The sequence below is a fragment of the Ctenocephalides felis genome, unplaced genomic scaffold (assembly GCF_003426905.1).
Source record: "Ctenocephalides felis isolate EL2017-DRISC unplaced genomic scaffold, ASM342690v1 CF-g0.4_SCAFFOLD_00845, whole genome shotgun sequence".
NCBI classification, from domain to species: domain Eukaryota; kingdom Metazoa; phylum Arthropoda; class Insecta; order Siphonaptera; family Pulicidae; genus Ctenocephalides; species Ctenocephalides felis.
In genome coordinates this window covers 94,652,057-94,673,766 of record NW_020536999.1, presented here as the reverse complement: position 1 = coordinate 94,673,766, position 21,710 = coordinate 94,652,057, and the positions used below count along the sequence as shown (strand labels likewise).

The following is a 21,710-nucleotide window of genomic DNA, read 5'->3' as shown; positions in this document are numbered from 1 at the left end:
ATCATTTATTTATTTCTCACTCACTCACTTTCAACGAGCTCTACAGGTCGCACTATTTGCACTACGATATTGTAATTTTAATATGTTATACTTTAATATATTTACTAAAAATATAAATAGCAAAATAAATATATAACTAGCTGTAAGTGGAATTCTGTCTTAAGGCAATTAGGGCATCGTGCCTTGAGGCAAATTGCTGGAACTTCCCGTACCAAAAATTATTATTTTTTTAAAAACGATTAACATTTTTGAAAAAAATTTACTTCGAAAAAATAAGATTTTTGACAAACAATTAGACAAAAAATTACTTTTTTTTTGAAAAAAAAATTTTTTTAATTTTTTTTTTATTTTTTTCTTTAATTTTTTTTTTTTTGAAAAAAAATGTTTTCTTTATTTTGACATATTTTGAAAGATCTAAACTTTTTTCAAAGCAATCTTAATGCTTTAACTGTATAAAGACGAAATATCAAACTGATAATTTGATGTGCATATGTCTAATGATCATTTTTGACCGCCAAATGGCATTTTTTTTTCACTTTTTTTATTAGATCTCCGAAACCGCTAGACCTGCCTTTATGAAAATTTGATCGTTTTTTCACCTTGTCAATACAAGTAAAATGTTTTTTGAATTATTAAAATCGGACGCTCCGTTCTCTTAAAAACTGAGTTACCGTTTTTGGCACTTTTTGCCCCGTATCTTCGGAACGGCTAGACCTGACTTCGCCAAAAACTAATCAGCACGTCTCCTTATCAATACGAATCGAATGTTTTTTGAATTATTCAAATCGGTTGATCGGTGTTCCCGAAATCGTGGACGAAAATTTGTATCCGCACATACATACACACACGCACACACACACACACACACACACACACACACACATACATCCATTTTTTCTAAGGTATGCCAAAATATTCAGAAACCTTTGAAACGTCGAGAAAAGCAAAAATTTTCATTTTCGATTTTTTTGCGATTACTATAACTTGCCCTACGGGAAGTTAATAATAAAATAAATAAATAAATTATAGAGTTATTTTAATTATGTAAATTTAAACTTGCCGTATTTTCCTATTTATTCATTTTTACACGTGTGAATTTCCATCTGAATGTCATCGATAAAATCTTGTTTTCGTTCACTATTTTTTTCTATTAAACGAGAGAAAAAGTTTCAGCTCCATTTCACGGAAATGACTTTTTTGACATTCGAAACGTGTGACATAAAATCAATTAGTTTCTTATTGGAAACGAAAACGTAACTTATACGTATATGTGTGCGATTAAAGGATTTGTCGTTTTCAAATGCGATTCTAGAGTATACCTAGTTGTTGTAGGGCATTATGGTAAATGACAATGTTGTAGATTGTTTGATTTTAAACAAAATTGTTGAATACATCTTTCATATTAATCGAATGGTTTGAAAGTTTAATAGTTGTAGTAAACTAGCAAATCCGACGAACTCCGTTTCGCCACCAGATGGTTTCGTGAGAAAGATGAAGAAATTTCTGTATCTTTTATATTTGAAAAGGAAAAATTTGATTTTATTACACAACAGTAATAAATTTATTTCGATTACAAAAATGAATTGTTTTTTTAGTTGAACTTCTCTAGGTAAATGAAAGTGAATCCGCAAATTATCCGTTTCATTGAAGTGCTCTTTGATAAACCACATTTTTTGTTTTTTGGTCTGACGTTAACACAAACAAAGCGGATGGTTTTCCAACTCGTGAACAGGCAACGTATAACTGCTCATGTGAAAAACAATGATTTTCTAAATAATCTATTTGAAATTTATCCCGCAAACACTAAGCGATTGGCCTTGCGACTTGTTATTGCGAACGCAAGGCAAACTGGAAATTGCAATCGTTTGAAGTCAAACGGAAAACCAGTCGGAATCATTGGTATGTCACCAAATCGCCAGCAGTTTTTGATTGAATGGTGAAATGCAGTGCGTGTACATCATTATTCTTTGCGGCAAGAATTGAATAATTCTCACTAATGTCGTTACTAAACAATTCGAGATGTTTTCCTCTGAGTTTTAAATACGATTTTGCTTTAAATGCTTGGTATTAAATATCTAAATTATCGAAAATATCTACCTTCAAAGCGAATGGGTTAAAGTCGTACCATTTCTTAATTTGCCCCACCTGAATTTAAAAAATGCCCTTTTGTGGGTCGTGCGCTCTACGTTGACCATTACTGTTATATATTATATATATATACTTACAAAATTAATTTCTTTTCTAATTACTCCTCACTGGCAACCACTCTTGCTTTTCCCATTGCCTTTCCTTTCATCTCTTAATTTTCCTCGAAATATGTATACATATATATTGCTGCGTCTTTAAACGTATTTTTATATCAAAAATAATATTTTTTGCGGCAAAAACGAAAAGAAATGAAATGAAAAGAAAGGAAAATGTATATAAGGATAACACGCACATACACATTTCCAATTAGGTTAACGAGTGTGCACGTTTTTCTGACTTTTTCATTTTCCTTATAGGAGGATGTGCTTTAGTTTATTTATTTTTTTGAGAAAACTCACCGGGAAATCTTGCTGGAGAGATAGATTATGGATCGGGGATATATATATATATATATATATATATATATATACAACATGTTATACATATTGTTTTGTTGTCATCTGTGCACTTGATACTTGTCCAGCTAAGTCTTTTCCGATATTTTTCTTTATGTTTTATTTCTACTTTAAATATCATGTATGATTCATATATATATATATATATATATATATATATATATATATATATATACGAGGTCTGTTCAAAAAGTACCCGGAATTTTCGTTTTTTCAAAAAAATATTTATTTATTCGTCTACATTAATGTGGTCCCCTTCAAAGTAGTCCCCCCCAGATATAATACACTTATGCCAGCGTTTTTTCCAATTTTCAAGCACCCTTGATATTCACTTTTTGATATGTCCTTGAGCACTCTCAGCGATTTTCTTCAATCGAGGAAAACCGCCGTCCTTTCATGGGTCTCTTCAACTTTGGGAATAGGAAAAAGTCACACGGAGCCATATCTGGTGCATATGGAGGTTGGGGCATGACTACGGTATTGTTTTTGGCCAAAAAATTACGAACAAGCAACGACGAGTGAGCAGGTGCCCAAAACATTTGAAAAAATGTTATGACATGAGCCAATTGATATGCCAACTTCATCAGCAACTTCTCTAATTGTGATTCGGCGATCATTCATAACCATTTTTTCCACTTCTTTCACATTTTCATCGTTTGTTGACGTGCTGGGTCGACCGGAGCGTTCGTCATCTTCAACGTCTTCGCGGCCATCTTGGAAACGCTTATACCACTCGTAAACACTTGTTTTTTTCATAGCAGACTCACCATAGGCTTTTTGTAACATTTCACACACTTTGTTACACTTTATTTCATTTTTTACGCAAAATTTAATACAAATTCTTTGACTTTTCAATTCTTCCATTGTAAAAATCGCCGAGCTCAGAAAAACACGTCGACCTTAGCGACTACCACAGACAAAGTAAACAGTGAATATAGCTGAAAATTTCATCATACTTTAGGGGCATGTATACCAACACAATAAAAAAAAAATTTGACAATCAGACACTCCAGACCCGCGAAATTTAAAAATTCCGGGTACTTTTTGAACACACCTCGTATATATATATATATATATATATACTAGCTGACCCGACAGATGTTGTCCTGTACCCACGTCTACAATTTTTTAATATCCTATACTAATTCCCACACTACATTGGAAATTGAAGTCTTTTAAACGGTATCACAAAATCAGAAAAAATGAATTCATAGTATCCGTGGTAAAAGTACCTTATCTTGGTTTTTCCACCCAAATTTTCTGAAATTGCATCTTAAACTTCTCTTAATTGATACCGCAAGGGCCGAATTGTATGTATTCATCTTTACTTTCCCATTTGTTGTTTTAAAGTGAAATTTTTAAAGTATTTTAAAAATATTGTGCAAAGATTAGTAAAAGATGCAATTAAATTAAATATTTCTTCAATTATATTTCCCAAATTCTGTATGTATTAGTCTGTATGTTTATAAATTGCCGTCCCTTCCAGACAGCGGTATAATAATTTTTATATTATATTTTTAAATTTAGAATTCAGTAAGTTGCGAGACTAAAAACATCTTAAGAAAATCAGCTCGCACAAGTTACTCAAACATTTAATAAAATTTATAGTTCTATGTCTATTGTAGCACAGTGCACACAATCGTACAACAAGGTGTAATCGACGCCTTAACGGATATTTTAGATATTTAATACCGAGATAAAAATTCTTATAGAAAAAATAATATTTATAAATTAAATCTTATATACATTCGCATTTCTTATACGCTAACACCTAAATCATAGGTTCCTATTCGTGTATTTTTATAGCCTTATGTATGACTATACGTTGCATTTTACACTACACGCCTTACATCTATACCATACGCTATATTTCATAATATACTCTCAAATCTCTACATTCTATATCTACTATATATTCTATTACCTATAATTTGCCTTACACTCTACATTAACCCTACCGAGATTCGAACCCGGGTCCGCCGCGACGACCTTAACCACTACACCACCGTAACGCTACAACCATCCGTCTTTTTTCGCGTGTCGTCGCGCCACCTTAGTATTAATTATCTAATTAGAAAATGATCCGCGGAACCAACAGTGCGTCCCATATTATATTATTGGTGGGGGTACCCGATAGGGTAGTGGCTAAGGTGCGCGACTTCCACGCGGAGGTCCCGGGTTCAATTCCCGGTATAGCCAATAGATAGGTAGAGATAATACATAGGGCGTAAGGTAAACCTATATAATATAGGTGAATATATAAATTAGACGGTAGTATTTATAGGAAGTAAAAGGTTATGTAGGTATATAATAAGTTAATACGGTAAGATGTAGGTATATAATAAGTTAAGACGGTATAGGTATCTTACACGGTATGATAGATAATAGATATCTATCTATGATATACAATAATATAGTATAGTATGATAGGTAATAAGTTATCTATCATATTAATAGGTTAAGTCTTATAAAGTATTGCAATAAATCTTGAGTACTTTTATATCATAATAAATACATGTAGGTATTAATGAATACAAATAATACCAGAATAAATATAATTAATATTATTGAAGAATATTAATTATGTACTCAATGATTCCTTCATACTTGTACAATTTAATGTATAAACTAGCTGTATATAATAGAGCTATAATAGAGTTAATTATATAAGAAGTCAATATATTAGATTTGTGAGTTCTTATCGAAATATATCAAATTTTTTGAACCGGTTTATGAACTGGATTTTAAATTTTAGCGTTCCGGCAAAAAAAATATTAGCACAACACCACTGATCAAAACCTAATACTTTTTTTTTGAATAGAACCAATTTTCTTTTTTTCAAAGGCCCTAAATTTTTACTCTCATACCTCAACCCCTGTTTCGTAATAGTTATTGTAGTAATCGAATACGCCTGATCGTACAGCAAATAGATGGACATTTTCACAGTTTTTACTGCCAAGAAATGAGCATAACATAGTGTTGCTATGGCAACATAGACAACGTAGACAAAGTAGACAACGTAGACAGACAACGTAGACAGACAACGTAGACAACGTAGACAACGTAGACAGACAACGTAGACAACGTAGACAACGTAGACAGACAACCTAGACAGACAACGTAGACGGACTTACCCATTAGGGGTAAATTAGTGTAAATGAAATCAGTTTTAGATTAGGCTAATGTAAGTGTAGGCTAATTTGCAATGACTATTTGAAACATTTATATGTGGCATGCTTTACTGTGGGTAAACCATCCATATAATTTGTACCGCACATTTTCACTCACAAACAGTTTTTGTACAAAAAATCTCTAGAAGTATTTGTTCTGGCTGAACAACGTTTGCCGGGTCAGCTTGTATATATATATATATATATATATATATATATATATATATATATTAATTATCCTTTTCCCTGCAAACATTTAATTCGTTTTCTGTGTTCTTCAATTTGTATGAATTTTTAAAAACCCTTAAAATATAAAGTAATTACTGAAAAACTCGATTATAAATATTTAATTGTAATTAGAATTAAATAAACACGATTTCTTTTATTCTGGAAATGGAAAAGTCGAAATTAAAAAAAACATTTATATATATATATATATATATATATACATTTATATTTTCATTTATTTATATAATAAAATGTTTTTATTCAAGCCTCTGTCCAAATATTAAAAAAGCAAACTAGTTTTAACTTCCCGTAGGGTAAGTTATTGTAATGGGCCGAAAATCGATATTGAAAATTTTTACATTTCTCGACGTTTTGAAGGTTTCTGAACATTTTGGCATACCTCAGAAAAAATGGATGTGTGTGTGTATGTATGGATACAAATTTCCAGTAACGTTTTCGGGCGCACGGATCAACCGATTTGAATGGTTCAAAAAACATTCGATTCCTATTGATAGGGAGATGTGCTGTATAGTTTTTGGCAAAGGCAGGTCCGGCAGTTACGGAGATAAAGGGCTAAGAATGCAGAAAATAGAAATCGATTTTTTGAGAGAAAACGGAGCATCCGATTTGAATGATCTAAAAAACATTTAATTAGTAATGATTGGAAAAAATGTTTGTTAGTTTTTGGCAAAGGCAGGCCCAGTCATTTCGAAGATACGGAGCTAAATGTGTAAAAAATGGCAGTTTTTGAGAGAACTAAGCGTCCGATTTAAATGATTCAAAGAACTTTCTGCTTGTCTTAACAAAATAATTGATTTTGGAAAAAAATGTTTTGTTTCAACTTTTTTCTATTTTTTTTTCATTTATATTTTCATTTTGTATATCGAAAATAATTCAGATTTTATTTTTAATTCTGACTATAGTACTAATATACTTTACAAATAATTTCAACTTTGCAATTCAGTTTATATAATTCTTATAAATATTAGACAATGTTACAATATTTATAATAATCTATTTGAAAACATTCAGTATTCCTCGAACATTTCGTTACGGTACGGGAAGTTCCAGCAATTTGCCTTAAGGCACGTTGCCATACACCCCACTAGTTTACTTTTTACATTATAATAATAATAATAGCTTGATAGATCCTTTGGACAATTTAAAGTTAATAAAATTCTATACAATATTGCCTTGCATCATCTCATTACCCAAGTAATGCATTTAAAATGCTGAATGTGCAAAAAATGCATTTAAATTTGATAAATTGCTAATTAATTTTTTTAAGGTAATTTTTTCACTTTTCTCATCAATTGTTGCATCTTAATACTGTCTTTGGATAAATTAAAGCCAACAAAATTCTGTACAATCTTGCTCTACATCATCTTATTGCCCAATCATGCTAGATAAGTACAACTATTCATATTATAATAAAAGGTATTTTTATTAAATTTTTTGCTGCAGCTTTAAAAATACTCTATATAACTTTTCCACTAACTTAATAATAACACAATTTCTTACAATATTATCTTATAAAACTGTTTTCTACAATAAATCCAAAAAAATAATTGCGTCGGAGAAAATACTTTGAAACATGACAAGTTTACAAGTATTTTATATAGGTATTTTTATGTTTATTTTATAGGAGTGTTTTTATGTTAAAATTTTGGATTTTAGTACGAAATTAATGTTTTAGTATCCTAAAAACTCAGTTAAATTCTATATATAATATATATGGTGTTTCATGACGTAACGGTTAAGCGCACCTCATTGCGTGGCCAGGGTTATGAATTCCAATCCTGCTATGGATAACCTGTTATCATGCAGTAGTGATATCAAATTTTACTTAAAAAAAAAGAGTGCGCGTAAGGTTCACACGTGATTGAAGTAAAACTTATTTGCTACTGCTCAAGATGGCATTTAAGTAAAATTAAATACATCATATAATAATTTTGAATAATGTTTATTAGTAATATGGTAACACTCGTGATGCACTCATTTATTAGTGTCAGCCATTATACACATTTATATAATAATAAATTATAAATTATATATTTATAATAGCATTAAAAATATGTATAATATTTAAGAACAATAATGTAATTAAAGTCATACTTCAAATATGACATGATCGGTTTGTCATTGTAATTACCATTTAGAAATAAACCTTCATTAAAGAAATGAACTAATTGCTGATTAATATTCGTTCTTACAGTGGATTATGTTAAACAAACGGCTTAATAAATATTGTTTTCGCAACTTCACTCATCATGTATTAATTATGTTCGAAAAACTTCATGTAATTAAAATTAACATGCATTTATTGACTTCTTGTATTTTTTTTTACTTTTTCGCTGGCGATATGATCTCATTCTTTGAACAGCTGTAATATCTGTTTTGCCTAAAAAATATTTTCCATTTCAATAACTTCAAAGATTTATAGAAACTACGAATAATATAGAAATAATTTCTAATCGATAAACTTACGTTTAGTACAAATGTTTAATTTGTTTTATTATTTTCAAGGAACAGGGTAAAATATTCTTCTGATTCAGGCATTTTTCATTAATTGAAGATTTGTACTACGATGTAACTTTAAAATGTGTATTTTTTTATGCTGATTTCCTTGTTGATATCGGTATGCATACAACATTGATAATCTCATCGAGAACCATTTGCTCTCACGAACAGTTCGGGCGTAACGGACTTCCGTTGCATTTGTACGGATTTACACCTGCCCCATTTTGTGCATAACGAGTGATACCATATTGCTAATAAACATTATTCAAAATTGTTATATGATGTATTTATTTTTATTTAAATGCCCTCTTGTACAGTAGCAAATAAGTTTTACTTCAATCGAGTGTGAACCTTACGCGCACTCTTTTTTTATATTTTAATTCATGACTTAAAAACTATTTATTTTAACTTAATATAATCTTTGGATAAATTAAAGCATGTAAAATTATGTATATTTTAGTCTTACAACATATTTTTGTATAATTAAAATTCTTTAATGAAAATTGCGTTCGAAAAGCGTACATTGTTTAAAAAATAACAAATAGGTAAAACGATGTGAGGAGCTATCAGGGTTGCCTCGGGGGGTTAATATATACATATATATATATATATATATATATATATATATATATATATTAATGTTTATCTATGAAGATTATAAACCCTCTTCGAACCTGATTTTGCAAAGGCATTCAAACGTAAACAACCCCTAATATAGTTACCCCAATAATATTGTTCCACATTATATATATATATATATATATATACATACACACATATATATTATATATATTTACATTTATATATTTATATATATATATATATATATATATATATAAATATACATATTTGAAGGAAACCTCAACGTACACAGGAATTAATTTCAAGCAATAACGTTTGCTTGATATTAATCTAAAACATCATATATATATATATATATATATATATATATATACATCAAGGGTTGTCTGCCCCTGACATTTATTTTAAATTTTGGAACCATTTTTCTTTACTATAATTTTCTATAAACCTATTTATTTTTACCAAAGGTTGTTCACCCCTCACCTTTTTACAAATTATGGTACCAATTTTCTTTTAATTTTAATTTTCATAGTGCGAAATTAAAAAATCCACGCAACACTAAATTTTCGTAAAATTTTCAAAAATTTTTTACCACGATTTTAGTCAGGTAGTGTTTTTTAACTGACCTTATTAAAGATCATTAATTTTATTTACTTTACGTTTCAAGCCATTCTGAATGGAATGAGATCAAATTTGGAAAAAGTATGTGTGTGTGTGCCGAGCGTGTTCTTTGTAATTTGAAAAAAAGTGATAAGCTTTTCGTCCACATTTAAGCCCATACTACCGAATCGATTTTAAAAAATCAAAAACTGTTCGAAAGATATTATGGGATATATATCATTCGTTGGGAATGATACTGATTAGTTTTAGGTAAAAATCTACCAAGCCGTTTTCTTAGAATTAACTGTTGAAAAAAAAATTTAAGCCGATTTTTATGGAACTTTTTTTGGCGATATATATCATGGTCTTATAGACCTTACTGTAATATTACGACCTCACGACAAGTAAATCTTAAAAATTCATCAAAGTTTGAGAGAATGAGTAGTTTCTTTGACCTTTGTTAAAATTAAAATTAGACGATTTACTTGGTATAACGATAGAGTACTTGGTTTTAAAGAACATACTAAACCATTAAAGTCCTATCGAAACTGGATCAATTATAAAAAATTTTGGTTTGTGAAAATTTGCTTTTAGAAAATACTCCGAGTTAACGTGTTCGTTCGTTTTCAATTATGTAATAAATCCACTCGGAATACCTTTAATCACTCATAAATTAATTTATTTTTTATTGATTAAGTCGATTATTTACACACATCGGAAAGTTTATATAACTTGCCTCAAGGCAAAATACCAATACCAACTAGACGTACTAAACATTTTAAACTAGAGGTATTTTTTAAGGCAAAACGTTTGCCGGGTCAGCTAGTATATATATATACACACACGTATATATATATATATATATATATATATATATATATATATATATATATATAAAATCCCTTAATCTTCAAAATCTTCTCTGTCTATTTATTTTCCCATCATTACAGTTCTCCTAAACAAATATTGGATAATCAGCAAATTTTCTATAAAAATTCTAATTATACGTTCTCCCTCATTTATTCCGGTTAATGTGACCTAGTTTATGTTTTATGTGCAAATAGAATCCCTTTGGTCACTTTATCAGAACCTTTCTAAATAGAAAGGTACTTTCTAATCCAATTACTGTTTAGTAGAACTTTTCCGACCACGAACTAAATGAAATTTGGTCGATAGGATAAATTATATATATATATATATATATATATATATATATATATATATATAATTAAAAGTATAAAGAAAAACCCCGCTTAGACGTATTTTGCGTATTATGCGTGATAGAAACAATATTAATCAAAGTACAGGAACCGGCGTGCATTTATTTATTATTATCTGAGCGTTTTGGTATATTTATAAATATGATTTTTAAGCATGATCAGTAGTTGTAGGGTTAGATATTGCTAGATAAATTACAAAATGATCTAATTTTCAACAAATTTTCCAAATGCACCATTAATATTAATCAATTGGTTTAAAACGTACAAAAGGTTTAGTAAACATTTGCAAGCATTACAGTTGCTATGTAATAAATAATGAGGCAGCTGAAGACACTTAAGTAAACTAAACACATACATAAAAACATAAAATCTAAATCAGTTAAAATAAGTGATAACAATATTTAAATTATCAAATTGTTTGCATTTTCAGCTTAAAAAGAATATATAGAAGTGTGTCAGTTCACTTTAATTTCATTAATGATAAACGGACATAGTTGATATTTAAAAAATAGCAAAAATATGTGTCTTTAAAAAAATGTGCAAAACGTAAAAAAATGTGACTAAAAGTTTCCAGAAAAAGTTTCAAAAACGCAACTGCAAACTATGAACCAGGTACGTTTTTCTATTTCCTAATTCTAAATTGATTTAAACTCAAAAACCAAACATCAAATGTTTATTTCTTCTTTTTCTGCTCCAGGGAAACAAAAATTTCCGAAGAGGTTCCATTGCACATTTTCCCAGCGCCTCTAAAAAACAAAACCAACAAGAACCAGAACCAACTCTGACGAAGCCCAGCGAGCAGGAGTGTAAACGTATTCTGTTTGCAAAATGCACAACCAGCAGTTTCAATAAGACACCAGCAGAAGAAAGTGATGACAAGCAACGTTTTGCCAGTATTAAAGCCAAAAGAGCAAGTTTTGCAACTTGCAGACAGGATTCTAACAGTTCCACCGATGAAGTCTTGATAGCCAAGTTGAAACGTGCGACTTTCAACTCGCAAGACGACGAAATCCAGGAGAAGTGTGGTAAAAGTAGCGTTTTGGAAACGTCAACACGCGTCCAGGATGTTAATTTAAGCACAATGCAAGGAGATATTGATGTTTCTGCTCCAAAACTACTACCTTCCTGGGTCCAAACCAAAACCATGAATGACCAAGACTTGGATTCAACCCCAAAACGTAGTTTTGGACCATCCACAGAACAGAGAAACATGCACGTACGTCGTGCTTCGTTTGCAACGTGTTCCAACACAAATTTTGGACGTTCCTTAAACTTAGATGCCACCAAATCACCACTTGTACCAGCTGTAACAAACAGTGCTTACATCAAACCAACGTTGACTAAAATCACAACACCAACAATGTCTACAAAAATAGCTACTCCGAAACCCGATTTGAACACGAGACGAGCTTCATTTGCAACTTGCTCCAGGAGTTTACCTATGTATCCTACGTGGGCAACAATAAATCCTATTAACCAGAAAAATTTGGATAAACCAGGCTGTGAGAACTACTCGTTGGATGAGCAGTATTTAACCAGGAATAAAACAGATTCAGAATTGGTTTCTGATACTAGTCCATCAGTATCAAGTACTGGTTATTTATCATTATCTGGTAACAGAACGTTTCCTTCAATAAGTTTGGATAAAACACCGCCAACAACTAGTGCACATGATGACAGTAATCATCCTGGCAATGTTGGATTGAAAAGATATCCCACATGGGCCACAATAAACCCAATATCTAACCAAAAATCTGGTAATTTTGGTGCTTTTACAAAAAATTCATCAGCTCCTAGCGACTTGGATTCCATGACCACCAGACATCCTGTTGCTTGTGTGACGCCACAAAACACACCAGACAGTCCAAAGTTTAGACCAGGTTGGCATTTAGTAACCAGGAGAATGACCAATGAGTTGATCAATTACCTTTAGTTCCAGGAGACATTCAGGAGGAGCAGCAGGAGTTTTCTTTTTCCACCAAGACCGGTCGTTTTGATATACGCCAGAATTTGAGAAGGATAAAATCTCTGGCAGAATCCAGGAAGTTGATCAATTATGGAATCTCCAAAATCAGGAGCGTCAAATCTTTTGGGGAAGTTGAAAGCGTTGATAGCGATAAATGGGTGCCCGTGAAGCAAAAAAATTGTCCGGATCTGTACGATTTATCAGCAAAGGTTCTGGATTTATAAAAATAAAAATTTATTTATGTTTTTTTTTTATAAATTGGATTTTGTGAAATTAGGTTATGTTGCTTGGAGACTCCGGAGTTGGCAAAACGTGCCTTTTGGTGCGTTTCAGGGACGGAACGTTTTTGTCAGGGAATTTTATATCGACAGTTGGCATCGATTTTCGGGTAACTAATAACACATTCATTTTATTTGAGTGTCTGAAGGCAGACCCGTAATTTGGAAGCATCTAGTTTTCTTCATGGTTCATCGTCTTTTCTCCAATTTTTATCACAGTTTTTATGGCAGGTCCATTATTTGAAAACCACAATTTACACAGTATTTTTGGTTTTTTATCATTATTGCACTATTTATGAATAAGAGTTTGAAGTCAGTCCCATGATTTGAATGCATCACTTGGTCATATCTCCATCATTTTTTATCACCAATTTTCTTCATGAAGTCGTCAATCATCTACATTTTCTTCATGAAGTCGTCAATCATCTATATTCTACATCTATTATTTGAAGGTATTAAAAGCATCACTTGATCCATTGTCCTTTGTTTTTTCTGAGTTTTTGTCAAGTAGTCAATCATTTGCATTCTTCTTCCGTATTAATCTTTGCAATATAATATCTTTTACTTGGTGTTATTGCCCGAATCAATGTAACTCATTATAATATAATTATATATTATTTATTTGAGGTTATGTTCTGAGTTAAAGATTTTAGGTTAAGTGTTTTAGAAATAAATTTGATATTGATATATACCATTATTTTTATTCTACATGCTCTTTATAACCCTCTTCAAGAATTAACATAAAATAACGTTTAATCTTGGCAAACCAATATTGGAGGCGACTCAAAAATTGGTCGTATCTTTGACAGCAAATATTGATGTAATTCTATTTATTTCGTTCTTTATTTGTAGAATAAAATAGTTCTAGTAGACCAATCCAGAGTCAAACTGCAAATTTGGGACACTGCCGGTCAGGAGAGGTTTCGCAGTGTGACCCACGCCTACTACCGGGACGCCCACGGTGAGAATTAGATAAATAGATAAATAAATACATGGTTACATAGATAACTAAATAAATACATGGATACATAGTTAACTAAATAAATAGAATTGATAAGTATATAAAAAAAAACAGATGTGAGAGGCATTTTGCCTTAAGAAAAGTAGCATGAACTTTGCGGTATATTAATTAGTAATTGAGGTGATGAATGGATAACTTTTAGAATAACTATAAATAATGGAAATGGAAATAAATAGATAAATAATTGATTGATACTAAACTACCAAATGAATACATAAATAAATTAGAGACTCATGGTCTGGTGGAATAAATAAGTTGATGCATAACCTAATTAATGATTTATTTGATAGATACTCTAATGAATGGATGAATTAGTCAAATAAGAAATTATGTTTATTAATATATTTATTTGTTGGTTTGTAGCTTTGCTGTTGTTATATGACGTCACGAACAAGACCAGCTTCGACAACATTCGGGCCTGGCTCGGGGAAATTCGGGAATATGCTCAGGACGACGTTGTTATCATGTTAATAGGTAATAGTTAAATATGTATATATCTATATATACAATAATAATAAATAGTAGTCTGCTCGAAGGCAGGTCCATGGTGTGAGAGCTACTACAAATAAATGATCCTTTGCCCTTAGTTGTCTATCATTCCCATTTCCACTATTTTTGCTCCGTTAGTCCAGGCACAAAACTAATTTGCTGTGCTACCTGAATTTAGGAGATTTTGCAAAAGTTTATACATACTTATGCAATACTTAAACTATACAATAAAGATATTTCTAAATTAAAAATTAAGTAAGAAACATTAATAAAAAAAAACACCCATAACTATCCTATACATCCTCGACTATTTATCACCATTTAATTTTTTATTCCTTTATTTTCTAATTTTGGAGATATTTGCCAAAAACTTTTCTGACTAAAATAATTCACAACATATAGATTTTATTCATAACTTTTAAACTAAAACTTCTAATACATCTCAGATACAAACCTCAATCGCCTATCATCACCTTTTTTTCAAAAAGCTTTGAGTTTTATGCCAAAAAATATATTGTTATTGTTGATACTCAATTATTATACATTCTTAGACATTTTTTTTTAAATTTCTTATATTTTTAGGTAATAAGGCTGATTGTGGTCCTGAGAGACAAGTAAAGAAAGAAGAAGGTGAACGATTGGCCAGAGAATACAATGTTACATTTATGGAGACTTCTGCCAAAACTGGAGTCAACGTGGAGTTGGCATTTTTGGCAATAGCTAGGTAAATAATATATAAATTCTCTCCGTCCAGTGCCCTCTTCTTCTGATCATTTGTCCTCTTCTTCCAGTCCAGTATGGTCTTCTCCTAGTCCAGAATCCTCTTCTCCCAATCCTGTATGATCTTTGCCCACTTTTTTGCAGATGACAAGAGTCTTCTTCTCTTGTCATCTGCTGCATTTGGGTCTTCCTCCAGTCCGCTGGGATCTTTCTACAGTCTGTTGGGGTCCTCTTCCATCTGGATTTTGTCTCTGGGTTTTTATTTTTTTTCCAATTATTGCCATTTTGTATAGCAATTTCTCGAAGTTTTGACGAGATTGGTCCCATTTCGCTCTCATCTGCATGATTTTGGATTATGTATGTCTCATGGCAATCCTTTCCTGGTCCATTGTCATCCTGTCCCTGACCAGTGCCATACTCCTACGATCCAGTGTCTTACTCTCCTGGTCCAGTATTGCCCTCTCTAGGTCCAGTGCCTTCCTTTCTTTTGCTCTCATCTGCATGATTTGGATTCTGTATGCCTCAGCTGAATCTTTTCCTGGTCCATTGTCATACTGTCTCTGTCCAGTGCCATACTTCTACGATTCAGTGCTTTTTCTCTCCTGATCCAGCACTGCGCTCTCTAGGTCCAATGCCTTCCTTTCTTTCGCTCTCATCTGCATGATTTGGATTCTGTATGCTTCAGCGCAATCCTTTCCTGGTCCATTGTTATCCTGTCTCTGTCCAGTGCCATACTCCTATGATCCAGTGCCTTCTTCTTCTGGTTCAGTATTGCACTCTCTAGATCCAGTGCCTTCCTTATTCCTTTAGCTCTCATCTGCATGATTCGGATTCTGTATGCCTCAATGGAATCCTTTCCTGGTCCATTGTCATACTGTCTCTGTCCAGTGACATACTCCTTCGATCCAGTATATTTCTCTCCTGGTCCAGTATTGCCCTCTCTAGGTCCAGTGCCTACCTTTCTTTCGCTCTCATCTGCATGATTTGGATTTTGTATGCCTCAGCGGAATCCTTTCCTGGTCCATTGTCATCTTGTCCCTGTCCAATGTCATATTCCTACGTGCCTTTCTCTCCTGGTCTAGTGTTGCCCTCTCTTCATACAGTGCCTTCATTTCTTTCGCTCTCATCTGCATGATTTGGATTCTGTATGCTTCAGCGCAATCCTTTCCTGGTCCATTGACATCCTGTCTCTGGCCAGTGCCATACTCCTATGATCCAGTGCCTTCTTCTTCTAGTTCAGTATTGCACTCTCTAGATCCAGTGCCTTCCTTATTCCTTTCGCTCTCATCTGCATGATTCGGATTCTGTATGCCTCAATGGAATCCTTTCCTGGTCCATTGTCATACTGTCTCTGTCCAATATACTCCTTCGATCCAGTATATTTCACTCCTGGTCCAATATTGCACTCTCTAGGTCCAGTGCCTTCCTTCCTTTCGCTCTCATCTGCATGATTTGGTTTCTGTATGCCTCAGGGCAATCTTTTCCTGGTCCATTGTCATCCTGTCCCTGTTCAGTTCTATACTCCTACGATCCAGTGCCTTTCTCTCCTGGTTCAGTATTTCTCTCTCTAGGTCCAGTATTGCTCTCTCTAGGTCCAGTGCCTTCCTTTCTTTCACTCTCATCTGCTTGATTTGTATTCTGTATGCCTCAGGCAATCCTTGCCTGGTCCATTGTCATACTGTCCCTGTCCAGTAACATACTCCTACGATTCAGTGCCTTTCTCTCCTGGTTCAGTATTTCTCTCTCTAGGTCCAGTATTGCTCTCTCTAGGTCCAGTGCCTTCCTTTCTTTCACTCTCATCTGCTTGATTTGTATTCTGTATGCCTCAGGCAATCTTTTCCTGGTCCATTGTCATACTGTGCCTGTCCAGTGCCATACTCCTACGATCCAGTGCCTTTCTCTCCTGGTGCAGTATTGCCCTCTGTAGGTCCAGTGCCTTCCTTTTCTGGTCCAGCACTACCTTGTCCTCATCCAGCATAGTCCTGGCCATAGACAAAGAAGTATAAATGTGATGTGGTCCTGTATAAATGGATAATAATAAATAAACAAGCATAAATAAAAGATAATAGATAAACAAGTTTAAATGGGATGTGGTCCTGGCCACATCCTGTGTATCCCTGACCTTGTCCAGCACTGCCGATTCCATCTAAACTGAATTTGGAGATTATTAAAGAAAATAAAATAAAGCATATTGACCCCAAAATTAAAAAAAAATGTTACACTGGATAAAAATAAATTGGTTTTGCAAGTAAAGTTTAAGCTTTTTCATAAATTCTGAATAACATTTTTTTTGATAATTTTGTTGATTTTATAAATATTTTTCTTATTAGTACAAAAGTTTTTAGAGGCACAAAAGTTTTCTCAAAAACAAATACAATTTTCTAAAAAGTGGCATGAACCAAATTATTTTACTTCATAAATTATTACCAATAATAATAATTATTATTATTATTGTACTTCATAAAATTCTAATATAATAATTTTATAATTTATTCACTTTATTACATTTCCAGGGAATTGAAATATAGAAAAAACGAGTCTACTGATCCTGAAAATCCACGATTCAACGTACAAGACTATGTCAGGGAGCAAACGCAGAAAGTTTCATGTCCTCCTTGCAATAATTAATTAATTTAATAATTATTTATTCATATAAAATATTAAAAATGTCTATATGATTAAATTAAGGAGTAAAGGTACGTTTTGTGTTCTAATACCAGCTTTAACATGTTGATCTTTGTTCGTAAATAATAACAACCTTGCCACAGCAAAGAGTGGCCAGGTATGATAGGATATTTTATATAAATATATATATATATATATATATATATATATATATATATATATATATATATATAAGAATGTATGTATATATGTGTGTACAGTAGTTCTTTTCCTTTTATTTAACAGTATTATGTCGTTTGAAACGAAAATGTAGATAGAATTGTTGACCAATTATAATATAATAGTAATAATGATGCGATACAATAATATTGTTATGATGTACAATAATTTATTAAATGTAACATTGATATATATGCATATATAAAAGTTTTTTAAACAATCATCCATCCAATTATTAGTCACAAGTGAATCAACATTCCATTTCCATCCATTTGAATGGATTTAATCAGATTATTCAATTAAATTTGTTGGTTTGCAATTTGTCAAATACTAAAATAATAACAATCCTCGTATGATATTTCAAAAAGCGAATTTCAAGTGCAAGATATTTAAAAAAAGAGAAATATATGAATTTTAAGGATATATGTTAGATCTAAAAAACAATTTTAGAGTGTTTTGAAAACCTACAATTTTGCATTCAAAACGGTGTGTATTTATTTTAATAATTTAATTAAAGCCATTACATTGTAATATTTTTTTTTAAATAGTCTAAAAATGTGAATAGATACAGAAATACTTAAGATTTGTTTAAAATATTTCTGTATCTATTCACATTTATAACCACAAATTTATATTTAACAAATTTATATTTAAATTAAATTCAAAATTTTTTTTATTTCAAAACTTGAAGGTGTTTGAGAAATCGTTATTTAAATATATTATACATTCATTAATAGTGCAAAAAGCAAATTTGTTGAAGATTTCACTAAAAAATTTGCAAAAAGTCCAATCACCTATTCTTCTGCATATATCTAAAATCTACAATATAAATAATACAAATTCTACTAAAAATTTCCAAAAAAGCCTTTCCAGCATGTTTTCCACAAAATAGAAGCAGCATCTAATAAAATTACATTATTTATGTTGGTCGAATTCGAATTTGGCGCTGCAGTTTATTCTTATTAAAATTTGTATTTGTATTGTTATCAGCATATATATAAAATCTGCAATATATATATATATATATATATATATATATATATATATAATATATTTTATATATTATATATATGTATATATATACGTTGATACATATTTGTAATATTTTTGCAGCCCAAGCGTCGAATTAAAAAAGATTAAATAACAAAATTATTTATTCCATTAAACGTTTCGACACTTGATGTGTGTCATCATTCAGTAATCTAAAAAACATATAAAATAAATACAAAGTTAATGATAAATATAAATATATAAAAAGGAGGTAATTATACATACCAAACCAGGAAAAACAACAGAAAAAATTAATTATGATGTAAAATTGATTGAACACTAAATTTGTGTAAAATAATAAAATACTATTATATTAATAAACAAGAAATAGAAGGAGCACATATTGCCCTCCTATATTTAATGTTATTGATAGCATTGCATTGTGGGCACAGTTCAAGGTTAAAAGTACAACGCAGTGTAGACACGCACATGTAATGGAAGAGTGGGAGAGAGTTGCGAGAAATGAAAGGGGAACACAGAAGAAATATAACGAACGAAAGATTCTAAAACTGTATTGAATTACTTTTCATGGAATTAATGATTACTTTGTAACTATCATGTAAGAGATGAGAGGAATTACGTTTGTTTACACAAGAAGTATTAAGGGATATAAGTAAAGACACAACTATCTTTCTAAGGTCACAATTTTTTTTCAATGTAAAGGATGGAAGGATTTGACATGTTAAAAGTGTGGTTCAAGTTTATCATGATTCTGAAAGCATCGTTTTGAATTGATTTGGGTTTCTTGAGTTATATATATGTTTATTAACCATCTTGTATATATATTGGGAACTTTCATCAATGTAACAACTATTGCAATCATTGCAGTCCAACCTGTAAACAGAATCAGTAACCCTATCAGCGGGAGTTTTTCTACAATCTACAATATATATAATACATATTCTACTAAAAATCTTCAAAAAAAACCTTTCCAGCATGTTTTCTACAAAATAAAAGCAGCATCTAATAAAATTACATTATTTATGTTGGTCGAATTCGAATTTGGCGCAGCCGTTTATTCTTATTAAAAATCTACCATATATAATACATATATACTAAATATGTCTAAAAAAATCTCTTTTCAGCATGTTTTCCACGAAACAGAAGCAGCATCTACTAAAATTACATTATTTATGTTGGTCGAATTCGAATTTGGCGCCGCCGTCTAGTGCAATTTCTGTCCGCAGCGACGCTTTGGCGCGCAGAGTCGACGTTGGCAACACTCTTTCTTTTTTCTTTTATCTGTCAAACATGGAATAGAAAGCATGGGATTTAATCGAATGTGCACGCATTTTATTTTAATTTTGTTAAAATAAATAATTATAAAAGTGTGCAAGAGTGATGAGACACGCGAACGATTAGTTTTGTGCACGGATTTATTAGTTTTCTTCCGCGTTAGTGTTTTTGCACAAAGTGTTTTACAATGGCGGTTGAATCTGTTGATTTTTGATTACGTCGTTGTGCTACGACGTGTTTGTATTCAATTAACAATCCGATTTTAACTGTTCCATCACAGGCGAACTGTTTTGAGTACTTTTCTTCAACATTTGACACATTGTTTGTATATTCGAAGCAAATTCATCATCTGCAAGAGGAGGTATGTGACAAACGGCTTATCTTGGCACTTGATTGTCATTTTCATTTAATTGCACAACTTTTTAATACGAGATAATTTATATATAACTAGCTGACCCGGCAAATATTGTTTTGCTATGTAAGGTATATTTTAAGCAATTTCTAGAGAATCAAAAATATTAGTACTTTAAGTGTATAAGGATGTGTTGTTTGAATGCTATATACAATGGGGTATTATAAAAACAATAAACCCCACTAGTTTGTCTTTATTTTGTCAATTCAATTAAACTGGAAGTTTTATACACTTTCTATAGAAAACATGGTATAATCCAATCCAAGTCTTTTTTGGTCTTTCGACTTATTGATTAACGTTTCAAGTTTTTCAGATTCTTTGAGGATCCTGGATTTTGTGTATTATATTGTAAATAATACTACTGAGCTTATACAAAATTTTCAAATAGAAAATGAATTAAGTATTTCTTCTTTGACATGCTTTTTGAAAAGTTTCAAGTAACATTCAATGAATTAAAGTAAATTTACTAAAAAGTATATATGTAGAGCAGGACGAGGCACAAAGGTCCAATTTGACTTTGAGCAAATATAAACTATTGTGATAACCATAACAGTTGTATCACAACAAATAACACATATCAAACGAACAATTATCTGACTACGTTCAGTAAACTGCCTTCTACTTCTTCATTGTAGAAATGTGCTTTTTTGATGTCTTTCAAAAATTTGTTATTTAGATCTTTTTATCCTATAGGCGGGGTAACTTAAAACGGGCAAGTGGCAAAAAGGTTTAAAGCCTTATTGTAATTTTAAAGGTATTTTACAAAATAAT

The 21,710-nt window shown here is 31.3% G+C and overlaps 1 protein-coding gene across 1 annotated transcript in view; it reads left to right on the top strand.

Annotated features, from left to right (window-relative positions):
* Window positions 1-18,025, top strand: part of LOC113363123 (ras-related protein Rab-37-like) — a 249,991-nt gene extending 231,966 nt beyond the window's left edge. Inside the window, exons 4-8 of the mRNA XM_026605606.1 lie at window positions 13,167-13,277; window positions 14,020-14,128; window positions 14,552-14,662; window positions 15,260-15,401; window positions 17,911-18,025. Coding sequence (XP_026461391.1) covers window positions 13,167-13,277; window positions 14,020-14,128; window positions 14,552-14,662; window positions 15,260-15,401; window positions 17,911-18,025 — 588 coding nt within the window. The remainder of the gene's footprint in view (window positions 1-13,166; window positions 13,278-14,019; window positions 14,129-14,551; window positions 14,663-15,259; window positions 15,402-17,910) is intronic.
* The last annotated feature ends 3,685 nt before the right edge of the window (window positions 18,026-21,710 follow it).